Genomic DNA, 21429 nt, shown 5'->3' on the forward strand with positions numbered 1-21429 from the left:
GGGATTACAGGCGTGAGCCACCACGCCTGGCCATTTTTGTATTTTTTTAGTAGAGACGGGGTTTCACCATGTTGGTCAGGCTGGTCTCGAACTCCTGACCTCGTGATCTTCCCACCTCAGCCTCCCAAAGTGCTGGAATTACAGGCATGAGCCACTGTGCCCAGTCTTCTAATTTTTGCAAAGGCGATTTCAAACCTGTAACAGGAACTATGTGAATGACCAGAGGAAATGGCTCAGGAAAGAGATGTACAAAAGTGGGAGGAGGCCAGGCGTGGTGGCTCAAGCCTGTAATATCAGCACTTTGGGAGACCAAGGCAGGGTGGATCGCCTGAGGTCAGGAGTTCGAGACCAGCCTAGCCAACATGGTGAAACCCCATCTCTACTAAAAATACAAAAATTAGCCGCGAGTGGTGGCGTATGCCTGTATTCCCAGCTACTCGGGAGGCTGAGGCAGGAGAATTGAATCGCTTGAAACCAGGAGGCGGGTGTTGCAGTAAGCCAAGATCACACCATTGCACTTTAGCCTAATGACAAAGTTAGACTCTGCCGTCTCAAAAAAAAAAGTGGGCGGAGATACAGGTTGCCACACCTGGAGTCCAGTCCATTCTCCACCAGCTCCCAGTAGCCTATGGGACGGGCACAGGCATTGGTCCATTCATCCCCAAAGTGTGTCTTAGCCCGGATAACCTGTGCTCAGTGATCCTGAGGATACAGAGGATAGAGTGCCTGCCCACACAGGATTCTGGAGAGATCAACTGCTCAGAATAATGTTAGACCAGGATCTCTCCCCTAGAGGACCACGGACATCAGGGCCAGATTGTTCTCTGGGGTGGGCTATGCTGGGCACTGCAGGGTGCTAAGCAGCGTCCGTGACCTCCACCCACTCCATGCCAGGAGCTTCCTTGCACCTTAGCTGTGACAACCACAAATGTTCTCAGACATCGCCCAGTGTTTCCTGGGTGCAGAATCACCCCTGGTTGAGACCACCTGGGTTAAGGGATTCCAAGAGCCCCCAAGAGACTCTGTATCCCATGATCCACCACCCTGCTGGGGGCCCAGGAGGCTGCCCACATTGAAATCCACACCCTGAGTGGGTAGGGAGAGAGAGGAGGTGAGCCCTAGGAGCTGGGGGTCCTCCTGGTTTACACTGTCTGCCCCATCAGGAGTTTCTCCTAGTTTTTTTTTTTTTTTTTTTTTTTTGAGACAGAGTCTCGCTCTTGTTGCCCAGGCTGGAGTGCAGTGGCAGAATCTCTGCTCACTGCAACCTCTGCCTCCCAGGTTCAAGCCATTCTGTTGCCTCAGCCTCCTGAGTAGCTGGGATTACAGGTGCCTGCCACCATGCCCGGCTAATTTTTGCACTTTTAGTAGAGATGGGGTTTCATCATGTTGGCCAGGCTGGTCTCGATCCACCCACCTCGGCCTCCCAAAGTGCTGGGATTACAGGCGTGAGTCACCGCTCCTGGCTGTCTGGGCCTGATAATTAAAAACGACTTGCATTCCTCAGATAAAAGTTCTTTTTTTTTCCACAAGGAAAATAATGTCAAGGTCAAAATAAGTATGTAGAGATGAATCTCTAAAGTTAATGTTTTATTTGGCAAGAAAGAATTGGAATTTGAGGCATACATGCAGACCAAAGAGGAGTCTGGGGTTTTATAGAAAAAGATGAGTGTGGCTGGGCATGATGGTTTATGCCTGTAATCCCAGCACTTTGGAAGGCTGAGGTGGGAATATAACTTGAGATCAAGAGTTTGAGACCAGCCTGGCCAACATGGCGAGACCCTATCTCTACTAAAAATACAAAAATTAGCTGGGCACAGTAGTGGGCACCTATAATCCCAGCTACTCGGGAGGCTGAGGCGGGAGAATCGCTGGAACCTAGGAGGCGTTGGTTGTAGTGACTGGAGATGCCAGTCACTATTCCAGCCTGGGTGACAGAGTAAGACTATGTCAACAAATAAATAAATAAATAAAAAGACCAGCCTGGGTTACATAGCAGGACCCCATCTTTCCAGCAACAAAGAAAAAGCCCATTGAGTTTTTTTTTTTTTTTTTTTGAGACGGAGTCTTGCTCTGTCTCCCAGGCTGGAGTGCTGTGGCACGATCTCAGGTCACTGCAGCCTCTGCCTCCCACGCTCAAGTGATTTCTCCTGCCTCAGCTTGCCGAGTAGCTGGGACTACAGGTGCCCACCACCACGCCCGGCTAATTTTTTGTATTTTTAGTAGAGACGGGGTTTCACCGTGTTAGCCAGGATGGTCTCGATCTCCTGACCTTGTGATCCGCCCGCCTCGGCCTCCCAAAGTGTTGGGATTACAAGCGTGAGCCACCGCACCCTGCCCCCATTGAGATCTTGATCAACACTAAAGGGGCCGGGTGCGGTGGCTGACGCCTATAAATCTCAGAACTTCGGGAGGCTGAGGCGGGCGATCACTTGAGTTTGAGATTAGGAGTTTGAGACCAGCCTGGCCAACATGGCGGAAATACATCTCTACTAAAACTAGAAAAATTAGCCGGGCGTGGTGACTCCTGCCTGTAATCCCAGCTACTCGGGAGGCTGAGGGAGGAGAAATCACTTGAGCCGGGAGGCAGAGGCTGCAGTGACCGGAGATCGTGCCACTGCACTCCAGCCTGGGCGACAGAGCGAGACCGTGTCTCAAGAAACAAACAAACCAAAAAAAAAAAACAAAAAAAAGAAAACCCAAAAAACAGTACAAGGCACTTGTACTTGACACTGAAAGGCTTTAATCACCAGGCGCTGTGGCAGTGACTGCGGGACTCCATTGCTGAGAGGAGGAAAGCATCAGAGGTCAAGTGACTCTCCCAAGGTCACCCAGCAGGGAAGGGGTGGGGCAGGGCTGGAATCTGGCTGGGCAGGGAGGGTGTTGGTGTCCCCCGGGGACTTGGGGAGGTGCTGGTAGTGAAACCGCCTTTGCAAAATTATGACTGAGACAGTTAAAGAGATCTAACTTCCCCGACTCCCTCTTCCTTCTAATCTGCAAGCTGTCCTTGTTCATCTCTGGGCATAAGCTGAACTAACTTTGGGCAAAACTTACAGTTTAATTAATTAATTAATTAATTAATTAATTTTTTTGAGAAGGAGTCTTGCTCTGTCGCCCAGGCTGGAGTGCAGTGGTGCAATATCGGCTCACTGCAACCTCGGCCTCTCCAGGTTCAAGCGATTCTCCTGCCTCAGCCTGCGCAGTAGCTGGGATTACAGGCGCGCCCCACCACGCCCAGCTAATTTTTGTATTTTTAGTAGAGACGGGGTTTCACCATGTTGGCCAGGCTGGTCTCGAACTCCTGACCTCAGGTGATCTGCCCACCTCAGCCTCACAAAGTGCTAGGATTACAGGCATGAGCCAGGGCGCCTGGCCATGAGAGGGGGTTTCTCCATGTTGGTCAGGCTGGTCTCGAACTCCTGACCTCAGGTGATCTGCCCACCTTGGCCTCCCAAAGTGCTGGGATTACAGGGGTGAATCACTGCGCCTGGCCTTTTATTTTTTTTTTGTACCCAATAAACAGCATTGTTGTCGAATGAGTACTGGACTTGGAGCTACAAGTCCTGGGCCTTGACTCTTACGGGGGGAAATTCGGATTTTTGGTTTTACTAAGCCGTGTGTGGGGAGGTGTCCGGCGTCCTCCTCCTGGGACGGGATTCGAACTCGCCATCCGACGGGCCCGCCCACAGGGTCTCCCCGGGTCCTCGCTTCGGGCCGGCGAGTGGGGGAAGGGGTCGGCCGAGGGCAACCGAGGACGTGCGTGCGTACGTGCGTGCGTGCGTGGATTCGGGCGGGCGGGCGAGTCCACGGGGCGGGGCGCCGAGGGGGTGGCGCGCGCGGGTCGGCCCGCTGGGCGGCGGGCACGCGCCGGCGTCTTCGCTCCGGGCCCCCCTCGCGCGCGCGGCGAGTGGTTCCGCCCGGCCCCCGGCTCATTGTGCTCGCCTCACGCCGGCCCAAGATGGCGGAGGCGCTGGAGGCCCCGGGCCTGTGACTACAAAGAGGGAGCCGGGGGCCGGGCCGGACCGGAGCGCGGCGGCGGCGGCGGCGGCGGCCGAGGCCGAGGCCAGGCCCCCTCCCCTCAGCCTCCCGCCCCTCCCTCCCGCCCGCCCTCCTCCGCCCACCGGCGGCCCCGCCCCTCCCCCAACCGCCCGCCTAGCATGGTGCGGCGGCCGCGCGCGCGGACATGGGGGAGAAGCTGGAGCTGAGACTAAAGTCGCCCGTGGGGGCTGAGCCCGCCGTCTACCCGTGGCCCCTGCCGGTCTACGTGAGTGCCGCCCCCCACCGTCCCTACCTCCCGGCCTCCCCTCCTCCGCCGCCCCTGGGGACACCCCAAACCCCCCCAAGCCGCGCTTGCCGGTCCCTCCTGCGGAACGGAGCCCCCGGACTCCACTGTCGCTGCTCCACCCCCGTTGCTTCCCAGCCGAGGGCCCCGCGGCTGTTTCCCGCAGGTTGGGAACCCCGCACGCCTGGGGTGGGAGCGGGAGCCGGCGCCCCCGAGTCCTGCCGCGGTGCCGTTGCCCCCGCCGGGCTGTCCCGGGCGCGGAACGGGAGGGGTAGCTCGTGCCGGCCGCGTTTTGACGGGAAGCCCGCCCCGCTCGTTCCCGGCGCTGTCAGTGTGCTCCGCCGCCTTATTTCTCTTTTTGAGGGCACCCTTTCCTGTCTCTTCTCCTCTTCTTTTTAAAAATTAGGCGTTTGTCACGCTTTTCGTACTCGGGCACGGCGGGCCCTACCCTGCGAAGGTGGGAGTTAACGTCCCCTTGAGTGGGCGGGAGCGGTCTGACCTTTGGAAATGGGGAATTTTTGTCCCCATAATTTTCAGTGGGTATGGGCTGCCCTGGTCCTGGGAAATTAGGAATCTTTGACCTGTTAATCGTAGTTGGGGGGGACAGGCTTTACCCTTGGAAATTGGGACTTCTGCTCCCCGATCTTGAGTGGGCAGGATTGGGCTCACCCCGGGAGTTAGTAAATTTTGTCTTCTTCATCTTGGTGACCGTTGGAAAATGACAGGCTGGGTGGAATGTTACAGAGGCACCCCACGGGGTGGTTCCAGAAACCCGCGTGCGGCTCCCGGGGTGCGAGTCCCGGCGTGGCCCCTGGGGAGGCGGGGCTCGTGCGTCCGCGCTTGGGATCCTCTGGCCACGCTCCGGGCCGGGCAGGGCGCGTTTTCGGGGAAAAGTGAAGCAGGCGCTGTCGGCGAGCGTGTCCGGGGCGCGAGTTTTGGGGGGCGCGCCTGCAGGGCCCGGCCGGGCATCCCCGCGCGCCCTGGGACTCCCGCGCGCGCGCTGGGCTTGTGTCAGTTTTTGGAAACGTGCTCGCTGGGGGCGGGGTCAGGACGCGGAGAGCGCTGGGGAGCCCGGGCTGGCTCACTGCCCCGGGTCGGTGCGAGTGGACGGGAGAGGGAGCGCAGCTTCCAGCTCGGCCACACGTCCCGCGCGCGGGGCTGGCAGGGTCGGGCCCTGGGGCTCTGGCTTCTCTGGTTGGGCAGCTCCGGGTGTGCGCCTGGGCGGCCTGAGCCGGGACCCGGCCGGGAGAGGTCCTAGGACAAAAACTGAAAGCAGAGGCCGCGCTTTAGCGCCCGGACCGGTTTCCTCCCTCGAACGTTCAAACTTCAGAACCCTTCCAGCCTCCACTTCTCTCTGTTGGGCTCTCATCATTTTAGGTGGTAGAAGGTATATGACCATAAGAGTTCTATCTGACTGAAAATCAATTGAGGTGGCTTACCCCACCGTCTGACCAGCCCCAGTACATGGCTTCACATTTTTTTTTTTTTTTTGAGACGGAGTCTGGCTCTGTTGCCTAGGCAGGAGTGCGGTGGCGCGATCTCGGCTCACTGCAAGCTCCGCCTCCTGGGTTCACGTCATTCTCCTGCCTCAGCCTCCCTAGTAGCTAGGACTATAGGCGCCCGCCACCACGCCCGGCTAATTTTTTTTGTATTTTTAGTAGAGACGGGGTTTCACCGTGTTAGCCAGGATGGTCTCGATGTCCTGACCTCGTGATCCACCCGCCTCGGCCTCCCAGAGTGCTGGGATTACAAGTGTGAGCCACCGCACCCGGCCCACATTTATTTTTTATTTTATTTTATTTTTTGAGTCGGAGTTTTGCTCTTGTTGCCCAGGCTGGAGTGCAATGGTGCGATCTCGGCTCACTGAAACCTCGGCCTCCCGGGTTCAAGCGATTCTCCTGCCTCGGCCTCCCTGGTAGGTGGGATTACAGGCATGCGCCACCACACCCTGCTAATGTTGTATTTTTAGTAGAAACGGGGTTTTTCCATGTTGGTCAGGCTGCTCTTGAACTCCTGACCTCTGGTGATCCGCCTGCCTCGGCCTCCCAAAGTGCTGGGATTACAGGCATGAGCCACCGCGCCCGGCCTCACATTTATTTTTATTTATTTATTTATTTATTTATTTTTTGAGAGGGAGTGTTGCTCTTGTTGCCCAGGCTGGAGTGCAGTGGTGCCATCTCTGCTCACTGCATCCTCTGCCTCCCGGGTTCAAGCGGTTCTCTTGCCTCAGCCTCCTGAGTAGCTGGGATTACTGGCATGAGCCACCACGTCCGGCTAATTTTGTATTTTTAGTAGATACTGGGTTTCTTCATGTTGGCCAGGCTGGTCTGGAACTCCCAACCTCAGGTGATCCGCCCGCCTTGGCTTCCCAAAGTGCCGGGATTACAGGGGTGAGCCACCGCACCTGGCCTCACATTTATTTGTATATCTTCCTCTTTCAGTTCACCTGGGGCGTAGTTCACTGTTTGCAGGGTACAGTTCTACACGTTTTGACAAACTCATTGGGTGGTGCCCTGACCAGTGCCGTCGTCCAGGTGCAGAACCCCCAGCTTCCCTGCGGCGCCCCTGTCCTCAGTTTGCCTGGGAGCTCCTGGCTGCTCCCCATCTGGCCTTACCTGTAGTTCTGCTATTCTCAGAAAGTTGGCTGAATGGAATCAACAGGACGTTGCCTTTTGGTCCTGGTGGCTTTCAGGCGGCCAAATCCGTGTTGCTGCAGGTTTCAAAAGTTACCCCGTTTTTTTGCTGACTGTAAATCCTTTGGACAGTTGGACCACAGATTGTTTATCTGTTTGCCTGTGGGTCACAGGACTGTGGGCTATTTCCAATTTTTGGTGATTAGAATAAAGCCACACTAAACACTACTGGCAGGATTTTTGGTGAAAGTTAGTGTTCACATGGCGAGGTTCTCAGTAGTGGACTGCACGGCCTGTGCCAAGCGTCTGTTTAACATCTGCATCCCAACAGTTGCCATTTGTCAGTGCTAAGAAACCCACTGGAACCCGGCATCAGGGTCTGGGGTAGGGGTCTTGCCAGGGACTCTTTGCCTTTTCCCTGATACCGAAGTGAACATTCACGTGAAGGCAGCCCCGGTGTCCCCGCCCGCATGCCTGCTGCCCTGCCTGGCCAGTGCCCCATTGTAAATAGTAAGGGCGAGGGCTGGCGGGAGCGGGCTTTCTAGTGGTGGGCGGGTCTGGGCCGCGTCTTTCCCTCCCTGGCCAGGCCCTGGCTTGGCAGGGTGTGCTGGTCCTGGCGCCGTCTGCGGCCTGTTCCTGCTCTGGTTGGCCCACTGCCGGGCCCAGCATCTTCATTTGCCCAAGTGCCAGAGGCAGCCTTCCGACAACCTCGCCGTGACATTTGTCATTTTCTGTGTTCCCGTTGAGGAATTTTGCTTTCTCACAAGAAGTGAGGGTGGTTCTGATTTTCTTTTCTTTTTTTTTTTTGAGACAGAGTCTTGCTCTATCACCCAGGCTGGAGTGCAGTGGCGCAATCTCTGCTCACTGCAAGCTCCGCCTCCCGGGTTCCAGTGATTCTCCTGCCTCAGCCTCCCCAGTAGCTGGGATTACAGGCATGCGCCACTACGCCTGGCTTATTTTGTATTTTTAGTAGAGACAGGGTTTCACCATATTGGCCAGGCTGGTCTCAAACTCCTGACCTCAGGTGATCCGCTCACCTCGGCCTCCCAAAGTGCTGGGATGATAGACGTGAGCCACCGCGCCCGGCCGCGGCTGCAGCAGCACATTTATTCATGATTAATTCCAACAGCAGCTACTGAATACTCAGTGTTGTGGGGGCACAGAGGACAACAGGACAATATTCTCCCCCCGCCACTGCTCCAGCATTCTTAGTCTGAAGAAACCTGTCAAATGAAGACAGGCCGGGCACAAGGGCTCATGTCGGTAGTCCCTGCGCTTTGGGAAGCCCTGGTGGGAGGATTGCTTGAGCCCAGGAGTTTGAGACAAGCCAGGACAGCATAGTGAGACTCCATCTCTACCAAAAAATTTAAAACAGTGAAGTTAAGTAGATTATAAATAGAAGTTCAGTAGAGATACTGTGCTGAGTACAAGGTCAGCTGAGGTCCCCAGGGAGGGGCTGCCACTTCTGCCCTGGGGGACCTGTGGGTGGCTGCTTGGAGGAGGGGCCATCCGGAGGAGGAAGCAGAAATAGCCACAACTGTCCACACTCGGAAATGAGCAGTTCAGAAGGGGTTTGCCCAATTGGCAAACGCAAGGGGGAGGAAGGGCGATTTTTCTTATATGACCTGTGAGTTCCTGGATAACCGCTTTTCTCAAGCCCCGCGTGGCATTTCTTATTTTTTTGAGAGGGAATCTCGTACTGTTGCCTGGGCTGGAGTACAATGGTGTGATCTCGGTTCACTGCAACACCTGCCTCCTGGGTTCAAGTGATTCTCCTGTCTCAGCCTCCCCAGTAGGTGGGACTTCAGGCACCCGCCACCACGCCCAGCTAATTTTTTGTATTTTTAGTAGAGACGCGGTTTCTCTATGTTGGCCAGGATAGTCTCGAACTCCTGACCTTGTCATCCACCTGCCTGGGCCTCCCAGAGTGCTAGGGTTACAGGCGTGAGCCACTGCGCCTGACCCTGCGTGGCATTTCTAGGGCAGGATGGCCCTGCCCTTCTTCTAGTGGGAAGGGCACAAGTGGCATTATTGGTTGTTTGCTCAGAAAGAACCTTCAAAGGCCACAGAACGGGACCTTCCCCCGGTGACTCACGGGCTGTGGGCGGGCAGGGGCGGCCTCCACTGGCCAAGGGTCCCGACTCTCTGACTCTCATTAATGAGTGAGTACATGTTCCGCCTGACAGCCTGGCCTGGAGCCCGGCTGTGGGCGGCGGTGAGTGGGCAGCCAGCAGTGAGTAGCAGCTGGGGCGGGGTGAGCCATCCCCACCATGAGTCAGAAGGTATTTTCTGCTGCTGACCTCTGAGCTTGAGTGTCCTGAGTAATCCCAGCTCCCCCGGAGGCAGATTAACCTTTAGGCAGCTTTGTGTGAGTAAAGGAGTCACTTTAAATAGTAAAGAATAATAGAAAAAACCCAAGTGTCCCATTTTATAGCAAAGGCACACTGCTTTGTTCCTGGTGGCCCTGAAAGAGGTCGCAGGGGGCACGGGGCGGGGGGAGGGGATTGTCCAGAAACTCTGCAGATGATACAGGGACACTCCAGCCTAGCTTCTAAGGAGAGTTTTGTTTTTTTTTTTTTTTTGAAACGGACTCGCTCTGTCTCCCAGGCTGAAGTGCAGTGGCCCAATCTCAGCTCACTGCAACCTCCGCCTCCTGGGTTCAAGTGATTCTCCTGCCTCAGCCTCCCAAGTAGCTGGGATTACAGGTGTGAGCCACCATGCCCAGCTCTTTTTTTCCTTTAAAAATCCGCTTGTTAACTGCTGCTCATCAGAGTGTATATTTGGGGTAATTCGAGTCTGTGCTCTCAGGTTGCAGTCCTCAAATGTGGCCCAAATAAACGCTCCACTTATATTAATTTTGCTCCAGTTCCTTTCCTTTAGCTCGACAGTGTGAATCTACAATTTTTTTTTTTTTTTTTTTGAGATGGAGGCTCGCTCTGTCGCCCAGGCTGGAGTGCAGTGGCGCGATCTCCGCTCACTGCAAGCTCCGCCTCCCGGGTTCAGGCCATTCTCCTGGCTCAGCCTCCCGAGTAGCTGGGACTTACAGGCACCTGCAACCACGCCAGGCTAATTTTTTGTATTTTTAGTAGAGACGGGGTTTCACCATGTTAACCAGGACGATCTCTATCTCCCGACCTTGTGATACGCCCACCTCGGCCTCCCAAAGTGCTGGGATTACAGGCGTGAGCCACCGCACCCGGCCTACAATTATCTTAAAATAAAAAGTTTGATTAAAAAAAACACATGGTTGCCCAGGCACGGTGGCTCATGCCTGTAATCCCGGCACTTTGGGGGGCCAAGGCGGGCAGATCACCTCCGGTCAGGAGTTCAAGACCAGCTTGGCCAACATGACGAAACCCCGTCTTTACTAAAAATACAAAAATTAGCTGGGCGTGGTGGTGGTTGTCTGTAATCCGGAGAATCGCTTGAACCCGAGACGGGGGAGGCTGCAGTGAGCCGAGATCATGCCATTACACTCCAGACTGGGCGACAGAGCAAGATTCTGTCTCAAACAAACAAAATTAGATAAAGGAAAAAAGAATTTGTGTTCAAGTAATATTGGCCATTGATGGCTGCACATCGCTCTTGGTGTTAACAGATTCCAGGAACAGGAAGATAGTGGCCGAGACCAGGAGGCAGGAACAGATAGATGCCTTTCCACGCTTGCCCCTGGTGTGGTTGGGAGGCATGACTGAAATCCTTGCTCTTGTCTCTCTGGACCTGGTGCATTTTGCATGCCTCACTGGGCACGGACTGCTTGGAGCTGTTTTTATCTTCCAGCACTGTGGGGTATAGGAAGGACCCAACACAGTTTCTCCTGTGCTCTCCAGCAGTCAATACAGAGGAGTTCCGGAACCAGATACGTGTACCCAGGGATTCATCAGTTCTGTGTTTCCAACTGGGTAGCCCCGATTCAACTCACTTCCAACATGTCTACCTCGACACAGGCTCAGATCCCACGGGGTAAGGGCTCAGTCCCCAAGACTCCCCCACTTTCCATGCCAATTAGAGGCCCCACGTTGTGACCTGTGCTTCTGAGTGACCGGCTATAAATCCAGGTTCCCATCACCCTTACCTCGGCTTGATTACATTGCCTCAGTGGCTCACAGAACTCCGAGAAACACTTAGGTCATCTGGTTAATGATAAAGGACAATCCATAGGATGCCCATGAATACTGAGAAATGGACCCTCAGGGCAAGGCATGGGGGAAGGGCCCACCCCCTCCAGGAGTCTCCCGGAACCTGTCCCCTTCCAGGAGTCTCCCGGAACCTGTGTCTCCCGGAACCTGTCCCCCTCCAGGAGTCTCCCGGAACCTGTGTCTCCTGGAACCTGTCCCCTTCCAGGAGTCTCCCGGAACCTGTCCCCCTCCAGGAGTCTCCCGGAACCTGTGTCTCCCGGAACCTGTCCCCTTCCAGGAGTCTCCCGGAACCTGTCCCCTTCCAGGAGTCTCCCGGAACCTGTGTCTCCCGGAAGCTGTCCCCCTCCAGGAGTCTCCCGGAACCTGTCCCCCTCCAGGAGTCTCCCGGAACCTGTCCCCCTCCAGGAGTCTCCCGGAACCTGTCCCCCTCCAGGAATCTCCCGGAACCTGTGTCTCCCGGAACCTGTCCTTTTGGGTGTTGTTTCTCTCATTATTTTTGAGATAGGGTCTTGCTTTGTCACCCAGGCTGGAGTGCAGTGGCTCAACCTCTGCTGACTGCATTCTCCGCCTCCTAGGCTGAAAGGATTCTCCTGCTTCAGCCTCCTGAGTAGCTGGGATTACAGGCGTGAGCCACCACGCCTGGCTAAATTTTGTATTTTTTGGTGGGGCCCTGCTGTGTTGCCTCAGGCTGGTGGTAACTTTGATAAGCTTTGGGCCTCAGCCTCAGGCTGTGTGGTGGGGCCTGAGGTACAGCAGGGGCCCCAGAGGAGTCCTCCAGGGGAGGACTGTGAGAATGGTGTGGCACTGGTGGAGCCTTTTACCTGGAGGATCCTTGCATTGAGCCCTTCTGGTCCCGATTTGTACTGCGCCCTCCTCTTCTTGCCTGTAGGCTGAAAGAATGAATTCCTGGCCCTGGAAGGTTCAAACAGCAGTTCTCAGGGGTGGAGGTGGCTCTGCCCCCAGGGGACACCTGGTGGCGTCTAGAGACCTTTGCGGTTGTCACCACCAGGGTGGGGGAAGCCCAAGGATGCTGCTCAGCACTCACAGAGCTTGGGGCAGCCCCACCACCGAGGGCGGGCAGGAGACGCCGAGAGCTGTGCCTTTCATCGCCTGGGGTCCTGGGCACAGACCGCCGCCGGGTGTCGCTCGGTGTTCGTGTAGATGCCTTCTCCTGGGGGCAGCCCTGCCTTTATTTCCTGAGTGCTTCCTGGGACCGTGCGGGTCCGGCAGGCCCTGGCCAAGATCCAGGCTTGCTCCGTGCAGTCCCCGCCCACTGTGTCTCCCTGAGGAAAGGACCTGAGGTGAAGTTAGCGTAATGGGAGTGTATTTGGGCCACGTTTGTGGACTGCAGCTCTGGAGACACAGACTCAAGTGCCCAGAATGTATGCGCAGCAGTTAACAAGTGGGGCTCCCTGGAGAAAAGAAGGGGGCGGCTTTTGCATTGGAATCACAGGAGTGATTGCGGGGCTCCACATCCTTCCTGGTATCTCAGACTCCAGGGACGTGAAGACAACAGACAGGTCACGGTGTGCAAACAGTGCTAACCTTGTAGGTAATTCATCAGCTAGTGAAGATAACAGACGGGTCACGCTGTGCAAACAGTGATAACCTTGTAGGTAATTCATCAGCTAGTGTGGAAACCCCAGGGGAGGAAAGAAGGCCCTGGGAGGGCGCGACCGAAACTCACTTGGAGGCTCTCTGGGCCTGTGGAGTTAGGCACAGCACGCAGCTCCCGCTCCTTGGACGCACTTTTCTTTTTTGTTTTCTTTTCTTTCCTTTTTTTTTTTTTTTTTTTGAGACGGAGTCTCGCTCTGTGGCCCAGGCTGGAGTGCAGTGGCGCGATCTCTGCTCACTGCAAGCTCCGCCTCCTGGGTTCAAGCGATTCTCCTGCCTCAGCCTCCCGAGTAGCTGGGACTACAGGCGCCCGCCACCACGCCCAGCTAATTTTTTGTATTTTTAGCAGAGACGGGGTTTCACCATGTTAGCCAGGATGGTCTCAATCTCCTGACCTCATGATCCACCCACCTCGGGCTCCCAAAGTGCTGGGATCACAGGTGTGAGCCACCGTGCCCGGCCTGCCACTTTTCTTTCTCTCTCTCTCTTTTTTTTTTTTTGGAGACAGAGTCTCACTCTTTTTACTCAGGCTCAGTGGCGCCATCTCGGCTTACTGAAACCTCCGCCTCCCGGGTTCAAGCCATTCTCCTGCCTCAGCCTCCCGAATAGCTGGGATTATAGATGTGCGCCACCACGCCCAGCTAATTTTTGTATTTTTAGAGATGGGGTTTCACCATGTTAATAAGGCTGGTGTCAAACTCCTGACCTCGTGGTCTGCCTGCCCCGCCTCCCAAAGTGCTGGGATTACAGGCGTGAGCCACCGTGTCTGGCAATATTTTTCCTCTTTTTTTTTTTGAAATAACAGCCTTGTTGTGACAGTTTACGTATCATAAAGTTCACCTGTTTTAGGCTGGGCATGAGAATGGCATGAACCCAGGAGGCGGAGCTTGCAGTGAGCTGAGATCGTGCCACTGCACTCCAGCTGGGCGACTGAGTGAGACTCCATCTCAAAAAAAAAAAAAATAGTTCACCCGTTTTAAGTGTACATTTCAGTGTTTTTTAGTATATTCACAGATTGTGCAGTCATCACCATTGTCTAATTCCAGAACATTCTCATCACCCCAAAAGGAAACGCTACCGCCTCAGCAGTCAGTGCTGGTCTCCCCTAGCGTCCTGGAGCATTTTTCCGTGCATGGAGGCTCACGAGTCCCGTGCTTTCCTCCTTCCCTGTCACACTGTGGCTTTGGCCTCAGGCTAGAGGGTCGGTGGCTGTCAGCCTGTGCTCAGAAAGCCTGTGCTCAGACAGCCTGTGCTCAGAAAGCCTGTGCTCAGACAGCCTGTGCTCAGACAGCCTGTGCTCAGACAGCCTGTGCTCAGAAAGCCTGTGCTCAGACAGCCTGTGCTCAGACAGCCTGTGCTCAGACAGCCTGTGCTCAGACAGCCTGTGCTCAGACAGCCTGTGCTCAGACAGCCTGTGCTCAGACAGCCTGTGCTCAGACAGCCTGTGCTCAGAAAGCCTGTGCTCAGACAGCCTGTGCTCAGACAAGGGTGAGGAGAGTTCTGGTCAGCGCATCCAGCCTCCCTCCTGTGTTGCTTTGCTGCTGGAAAAAGAGGGTCCTGATGCAGATCCCAAGAGAGGAGAGAACTCGAGGTGAGCCGCAGATCACAGTGAGAGCAGCCACGGAGCCGCTCCCTTACACAGCGGGACTCCCTGACAGAGCAGGGCGTCCTCGGGGAGCGGGCAGAGGGTGCCTGCTCTTCCTTAGCGCCTCTGTGTGTGAGAAACGGCCGGGGTTGCGAGTAAACCTGGAACGTGCAGACACTCACTGGAGGCCAGCTGGGTGGTGCCATCTGACCACCCTTCAACCCCAGCCTGCTCACCGGCCCTGTCAGTACAGCGGTCAGTACAGCGGGCATGGGTTCTGCGGGCTGCCCGGAAGACCTCCCCCAGACCCGTAGATGCTATGTGTCCTTGGTGGTCAGCTCATAAGTGTGAACCTTCCCGGTACCTTGCGAGTGCCTCGCTATGCACTTTCAGATGAGGTCGCTCCGGTCGTGTTTTATGAAACCAGAGGCCTGGTGAGCCGAGCTTCCTCTCACAGCTTCACAGCAGCCTGTGTGGGTGGCCTCAGCCCTCCTGAGCCCCTCCAGTGTCGAGTTGCTTTGCATGGGTGGCCTCAGCCCTCCTGAGCCCCTCCAGTGTCGAGTTGCTTTGACTGTTTCCAGGGAGCTCCTTTGGTTGTTGGGTAGCTTGGGCTGTTTGTTTGAGACGAACTCTGTCACCCAGACTGGAGTATTGGAGTTTAGTGGCGTGATCATAACTCACTGCAACCTTGAACTCCTGGCTCAAGCGATCCTTCCACCTTAGCCTCCTAAAGTGCTGGCACTACAGGCGTGCACAGCTGTGCCCAGCCAGCTGGGGCTGTTGCAGATGGGCTAGTTATTATCAAGTCAGCTGAAGCCTTGTCAGCCATCCTTGGTCTGAGCTCTCCCTGGCTCTCGGGCAGCACCGTCTTCCTTCTGTGGAGGTCTGAGTCCCCTTTTCACACTGCCCTTGATCCTGCAGACAGATGCTCAGCCAGGAAGCAACACGCTCTGATATCCAGGCCCAGCTCTGCTGTGAATTAGCTGCGTGGACTTGGGCCAGAGCCTGTGTGGACCTTGGGTTCAGGGTCAAGTCTAAAAATGCTCTGTCAGGTTGGGCACAGTGGCTCACACCTGTAATCCCAGGACTTGGGGAGGCCGAGACAGGCAGATCAGATGAGGTTGGGAGTTTGAAACCAGCCTGACCAACGTGGAGAAACCCCGTCTCTATTAAACATACAAAATTAGCCGGGTGTGGTGGCGCATGCCTGTAATCCCAGCTACTTGGGAGGCTGAGGCAGGAGATCGCTTGAACCCAGGTGGCAGAGGTTGCAGTGAGCCAAGATTGTGCCATCACACTCCAGCCTGGGCAACAAGAGTGAAACTCCATCTCAAAAAAAAGAAAGAAAAGCTTTGTCAGCTAGAGGAGTAGAATGAGGTCCCTTGGGGTAAGGCTGCAGAAACACCCCATAAGCTATGTGTGTGATTTCACTGTTCTAGTAGCCACATTTTTAAAAAGCTAAAATAAATTTTGTTTTTTTCTTTTTTTAGAGATAGGGTCTCACTGTTCACCCAGGCTGGAGTGCAGTGGTGTCATCGCAGCTCACTGCAGCCTTGAACTCCTTGGCTCAAGTGATCCTCCCACTTCAGTCTCCCAAATAGCTGAGACTACAGGTGTACCTGCCATGCCCAGCTAGTTAAAAAAAAAAAGCAAAAACTTTGAAGAGATGAAGGTCTCAATATGTTGTCCACGCTGATCTCAAACTCCTAGCTTCAAGCAGTCCTCCTGCCTCAGCCTCCCAGAGTGCTGGGATTACAGGCATAAGCCACTGTGTCTGACCTCTTTTTAAATTTTTAAATATATTTTATCTTTTTTTTTTTTTTCTTTTTTTGAGATGGAGTCTTGCTCTGTTGCCCAGGCTGGAGTGCAGTGGCGTGATCTCGGCTCACTGCAAGCTCCGCCTCCCGGGTTCATGCCATTCTCCTGCCTCATCCTCCCAAGTAGCTGGGACTACAGGCGCCCACCACCACGCCCGGTTAATTTTTTATATTTTTACTAGAGACAGGGTTTCACTGTGTTAGCCAGGATGGTCTCCATCTCCTGACCTCATGATCCCGCCCGCCTTGGCCTCCCAAAGTGCTTGGGATTACAGGCATGAGCCGTCGCGCCCAGCCAATATTTTTTATCTTTGTAAGAGTTGAGATCTTGCTATGTTGCCCAGGTTAGAGTGCAGTGACGATCATGATTCACTGTGGCCTCAAACTCCTGGGCTCCAGTGATCCTCCTGCCTCAGCCTCCTAAGTTGCTGGGACCCCAGGCATGGGCCACTGCATCTGGCCAAGGAGATAAGTTTTCATAACTTATTTAACCAAGTATAACCGGAATATTATCATTTTATCATGTAATTAAAAAATTGTTCTGGCTGGGCGCAGTGGCTCATGCCTATAATCCCAGCACTTTGGGAGGCCGAGGCGGGTGGATCACCTGAGGTCAGGAGTTCAAGACCAGCCTGGCCAACATGATGAAACTCCATCTCTACTAAAAATACAAAAAATTAGCCGGGCGTGGTGGCTGACGCCTATAATCCCAGCTACTCAGGAGGCTGAGACAGGAAAATCGCTTGAACCCAGGAAGTGGAGGTTGCAGTGAGCCAAGACTGTGCCATTGAACCTGGGAGGTAGAGGTTGCAGTGAGTCGAGACCGCACCACTGCACTCCAGCCTCGGCAACAAGAGCAAAACTCCATCTCAAAAAAAGAAAGGAACTCCAACACGAGCTGGAAGCCAGCGCTGGGCTCTTCCGCACAGAGGCTCCCACCCATAGACCAGGAGTACGAACCCAACCGTGCTGCTCTAGACATGGGCCCTGGGATGATCACCCAACCTCTGTGTCCCGGCTCTGCCTGTCCCTTGGGCCCTCCAGGAACAGGTCTGTGCTGGAAACGCCTCTTGGCTGAGGCTCCTTTTACTAGACATCCACTCTCAGTTGGGGGTCCTCCAGGCCCCGCACACCCACCCACCATGAGAGGGAATGTCACCGCTTGGTCTTTGGAATTCAGAAAATCCTGGTGAAGTCTGCACAAAGCCCTGGCCCCCAGCCCTCGGTCCACACAGCATCCCACACCACAAGGCACCTCTGGACAGGAAGCAGCACGAGCAAGAGGGGATGGGGGCAGTAACTCGGGGTGCACTGCCTGGTGGGGACACTGTCTCCCTAGCTGTGAATGACAGGGAATGAGGCACCAGGACGAAACAGGCGTGGGGCAGAGGGCACGGCTCGCGGGAGTTGCAGAGCGAGTTCACCCTGCTACTGCTTCTGCGGGGCACTCATTTTTAGAACTACACTTACGTGGCCCCCAAAATAATGTCACGCTGCCAAGGAGAGCAGGCAAGGGCAGGTGACACCGCTGTAAATCAGAGCGTTTCCAGCCCTCACACCCGTGAGTCATCTGGCTCCCGGGAATGTTCTCTGCTCCAGTAAGGCCTGCGCCTGTGAGAAGTGCTTGGCTGAATCCCAGGAAGGGGAACTTGGGCGGACAGCCCCCTCCAACCTGCGCAGCCTCAGGACACTCAAACCACAGCCGCAAACACTCTGCCAGCCAGACATGCAGTTCCCGCGGCCACCACTTCGAGACAGCGACTCCCTGTGACAAGAAAACTCCGAAACCAGGCGAGGCAGGGCCCTCTGTCGGATGATCACCGGGGAAGACGCTGTGGAGAGACAGGAACCGCCGGGACCACAGCAGGCTGGAATTCCAGCTTGAGGAGGGAGAGGGGAACCCTGCCGTGGGCCCTGACTGTGAGCAGGAGGAAAGGAGTCTCACAGAAGCAGGACCCCGATATGAGGGAGCAGGCCCAGCACCCCTTCCTCCCACCTCCAGCCCCTGACCAGAGAGCAGGCCGGCCCTCTGGGTCTCGCTTCAGATGCGCAGAACCCAGCACTTCCGGCTGCATCCTGCAACATTCCACAGCACTCCGTGGGGGTCCGCAGGAAGAAGACTCCCCCGTGAGGGGGAGCTGTATGGAGCGGCACCGTCCCGACAGCAGCCACTAGCCGCTCAGGGCTGTGGGCACCCGACATGTGGCTGGCGGGACGGAGCTGTGCAGAGCACAGAATATACAGGGAACGACCAGGCGTGCCGCACTCGCCCCACACGCGCAGTCAAATCACGCAGGAACAATTTTTTTTTTTTTTGAAGAAAAAATTTTGCTCTTGTCGCCCAGGCTGGAGTGCAATGCCGCGATCTCGGCTCACTGCAACCTCCGCCTCACGGGTTCAAGCAAGTGTCCTCTCTCAGCCTCCCTAGTAGCTGGAATTACAGGCACCCGCCACCACACCCAGCTAATTTTTGTATTATTAGTACTACTAACAATTTTTATATTATTAGTACTAATAATGTTTGTATTACTAGTAGTAGAGTTAATATTTGTATTATTAGTATTCGCCATGTTGGCCACGCTGGCCTCGAATTCCTGACCTCATGATCTGCGCCCAGCTCGTGTTAAAGTTCTTTAGCCACCTTTGAGCAAGGGACCCTATTTTTGCTCTGTCCGGGGCCTGCAAGTTCTGCCTGCTCCCTCGCCACCCTCGCCAGCCCTGCTCTCCGCTGTGCCCAGCCCCAGCTCCTGCCTCCTCCTATTTCTTTTTCTTTTTTTTTTTGAGCTGGAATCTCACTCTGCTGCCCAGATTGGAGTGCAGTGGTGCGATCTTGGCTCACTGCAAGCTCTGCTTCCTAGGTTCAAGAGATTCTCCTGCCTCAGCCACTGAGTAGCTTGGATTACAGGTGTGTGCCACCACACCTAGCATTTTTTTTTTTTTTTTTTGAGATGGATTCTCACTCTGTATCCCAGGCTGGAGTGCAGTGGTGCGGTCTCAGCTCACTGCAACCTCTGCCTCCTGGGTTCAAGTGAATCTCCTGCCTGGCTCAACCTCCTGAGCAGCTGGGATCACAGGCAGCATCACTGCGCCCAACTAATTTTTTTTTTGTATTTTTCATAGAGATGGGGTTTCACTGTGTTAGCCAGGCTGGTCTTGAACTCCTGGACCTCAAGTGATCTGCCCGCCTCGGCCTCCCAAAGTGCTGGGATTACAGGTGTGAACCACCATGCCTGGCCTTTTTTTTTTTTTTTTTTTGGTTTTTTTTGTAGAGATGGCGTTTCACCATGTCTTTGGGAGGCCAAGGCAGACAGCTCACTTGAGGCCAGGAGTTTGAGACCAGCCTGGCCAACATGGTGAAACCTCGTCTCTACGAAAAAAAAAACAAAAAACAAAAAATCTCCAAAAAACACTTCACTTTGAAAATTTTTTTTTTTTTTTTTTGAGACGGAGTCTTGCTCTTTTGCCCAGGCTGGAGTGCAGTGGCGCGATCTCGGCTCACTGCAAGCTCCGCTTCCCGGGTTCATGCCATTCTCCTGCCTCAGCCTCCTGAGTAGCTGGGACTACAGGCGCCCGCCACTACGCCTGGCTAACTTTTTGTATTTTTTAGTAGAGATGGGGTTTCATTGTGTTAGCCAGGATGGTCTCGATCTCCTGACCTTGTGATCCACCCGCCTCAGCCGGCCTCCCAGAGTGCTGGGATTACAGGCATGAGCCACCGCGCCTGGCCACGCCCAGCTAATTTTTTGTATTTTTAGTAGAGACGGGGTTTTACCTTGTTAGCCAGGATGGTCTCGATCTCCTGACCTCGTGATCCACCCGCCTCAGCTTCCCAAAGTGCTGGGATTCCAGGCATGAGCCACCACGCCTGTCCCTAAAGTGGTTTTAGACTTAGAAGAAAGTTGCAAAGCACCGCACAGACTTTCCAATGTGGCTTTATTTCATCACAGTAGCCTGATCCGAACCAGGAGGCGGGCGGAGCTGTGGCCTCAGTGGTATATACGTCCTATCCCGTCATTGCCATGAGCCCTTGTGTCTCCTGTCTCCCCTATCTAGGCTGATCCCTCAGTGCATAAGGAAAGCTGGGGGTCTCCTATGGTCTGGCCTTTGGAGGAGAGCCAGCTGGGTTCTCTGTGTGGCACCCCTCAGTCAGGCTTGGCTGCTTCTCTCAGGGTTATGCTGAGGTTCTGCATCCTGGCAGGAGCCTCACAGATGGGGTTGCGTCCCGCTGGGCCTTGGGAGGCTCGTGGCAGCTGCGTGTTTCACTCTGGTGACGCTGGCCTTGTGTTTCGTCAGGTGGTGTCCCCAGGTGCCCCGTTGGTTGCTTTTTCTCTGTCCTGGGAGAAGCTCGCTGAGGCTGCACGGCTGCCTGGGCAGCCTCTGATGCGCCCTGTGGACTGCAGCATCCAGTGGATCGCGTCTGCAACTGTTATTGCTTTGACGTTTACCTAATGGGGATTAAAAAAAAAATTGTTCATTTTTATAAAAAAGACATGGGCTGGCCGGGCGTGGTGGCTCAGGCCTGTAATCCCAATACTCTGGGAGGCTGAGGTGGGCGGATCACCTGAGGTCAGGATTTAGAGACCAGCCTGATCAACATGGAGAAACCCTGTCTCTACTAAAAATACAAAATTAGCCGGGCGTGATGGCTCATGCCAGTAATCCCAGCTACTCGGGAGGCTGAGGCAGGAGAATCCCTTGAACCCGGGAGGTGGAGGTTGCAGTGAGCTGAGATCGCACCACTTCACTCCAGCCTGGGCGACAAACAAACAAACAAAAGACATGGGCTCTTGCTGTGTCCCAGGCTGGCCTCCAACTCCCGGCTCAAGTGATTCGCTCCCCGCACCCAGCCTGTTGTGGGTTTATATCAGCACGGTAGCACGCAGATGCGACGTGGAAAGTGCATGTGTCTTGGTGGCCTGCGCTTGGTCTCTGATTCTCGGTGATGGGTGTGGAGTCGGAGAGGCTTGGGTGGCCCTGCTGGATGTGAACCTGCCTTTGACGTTGGCCTTGTAGAGGGAGCGGAGCGCAGGGTGCTGGATGGGGAGAAGTCTGTGTCAGGCCAAGGACCTTGGTTTTAGTTGTGGCAGGTTCTGGGCTACGGCGAGGCCGCCCATGTGGGCTAGCCCAGTGGTTTTTTCCCATGGTACGGCTGGGGAAACAGGCCCCGTGGAGGCTCGGGATCACCTGCGGTCACACACCAGGCCTTTGCCGAAGCAGGACTCCCAGCCAGGCTGGAGCTCCCTGGCTGGAGCAGTGTCGGGAGAATTCCCGGTGGGCCTGCGGAGCGCGGTCTGAGGGGCTTGGGGTGTGTTGAGGGATCAACTGACCTCCAGGGAAAAAATGGGGAGACACGTGGAGCAGA

At 55.1% G+C, this 21429-nt stretch overlaps 1 protein-coding gene across 6 annotated transcripts in view; it reads left to right on the forward strand.

Annotated features, from left to right (window-relative positions):
* The first annotated feature begins 3927 nt into the window (after nucleotides 1–3927).
* DOT1L (DOT1 like histone lysine methyltransferase) overlaps nucleotides 3928–21429 on the forward strand; it is a 70286-nt gene continuing 52784 nt past the window's right edge. For 3 of the 6 annotated variants that reach the window (XR_008516321.2, XM_024237254.3, XM_024237255.3), the window contains exon 1: nucleotides 3928–4261. Coding sequence is in view for 3 of the 6 variants with exons in the window: in XM_024237254.3 (XP_024093022.2) it covers nucleotides 4181–4261 (81 nt within the window). In the remaining 3 variants the exon portion in view is untranslated. The remainder of the gene's footprint in view (nucleotides 4262–21429) is intronic. The other 3 variants (XM_054539281.2, XR_008516322.2, XM_054539280.2) reach the window with 3 other exon arrangements.

Source organism: Pongo abelii, chromosome 20, assembly GCF_028885655.2.
Source record: "Pongo abelii isolate AG06213 chromosome 20, NHGRI_mPonAbe1-v2.0_pri, whole genome shotgun sequence".
Classification (NCBI taxonomy): Eukaryota; Metazoa; Chordata; class Mammalia; order Primates; family Hominidae; genus Pongo; species Pongo abelii.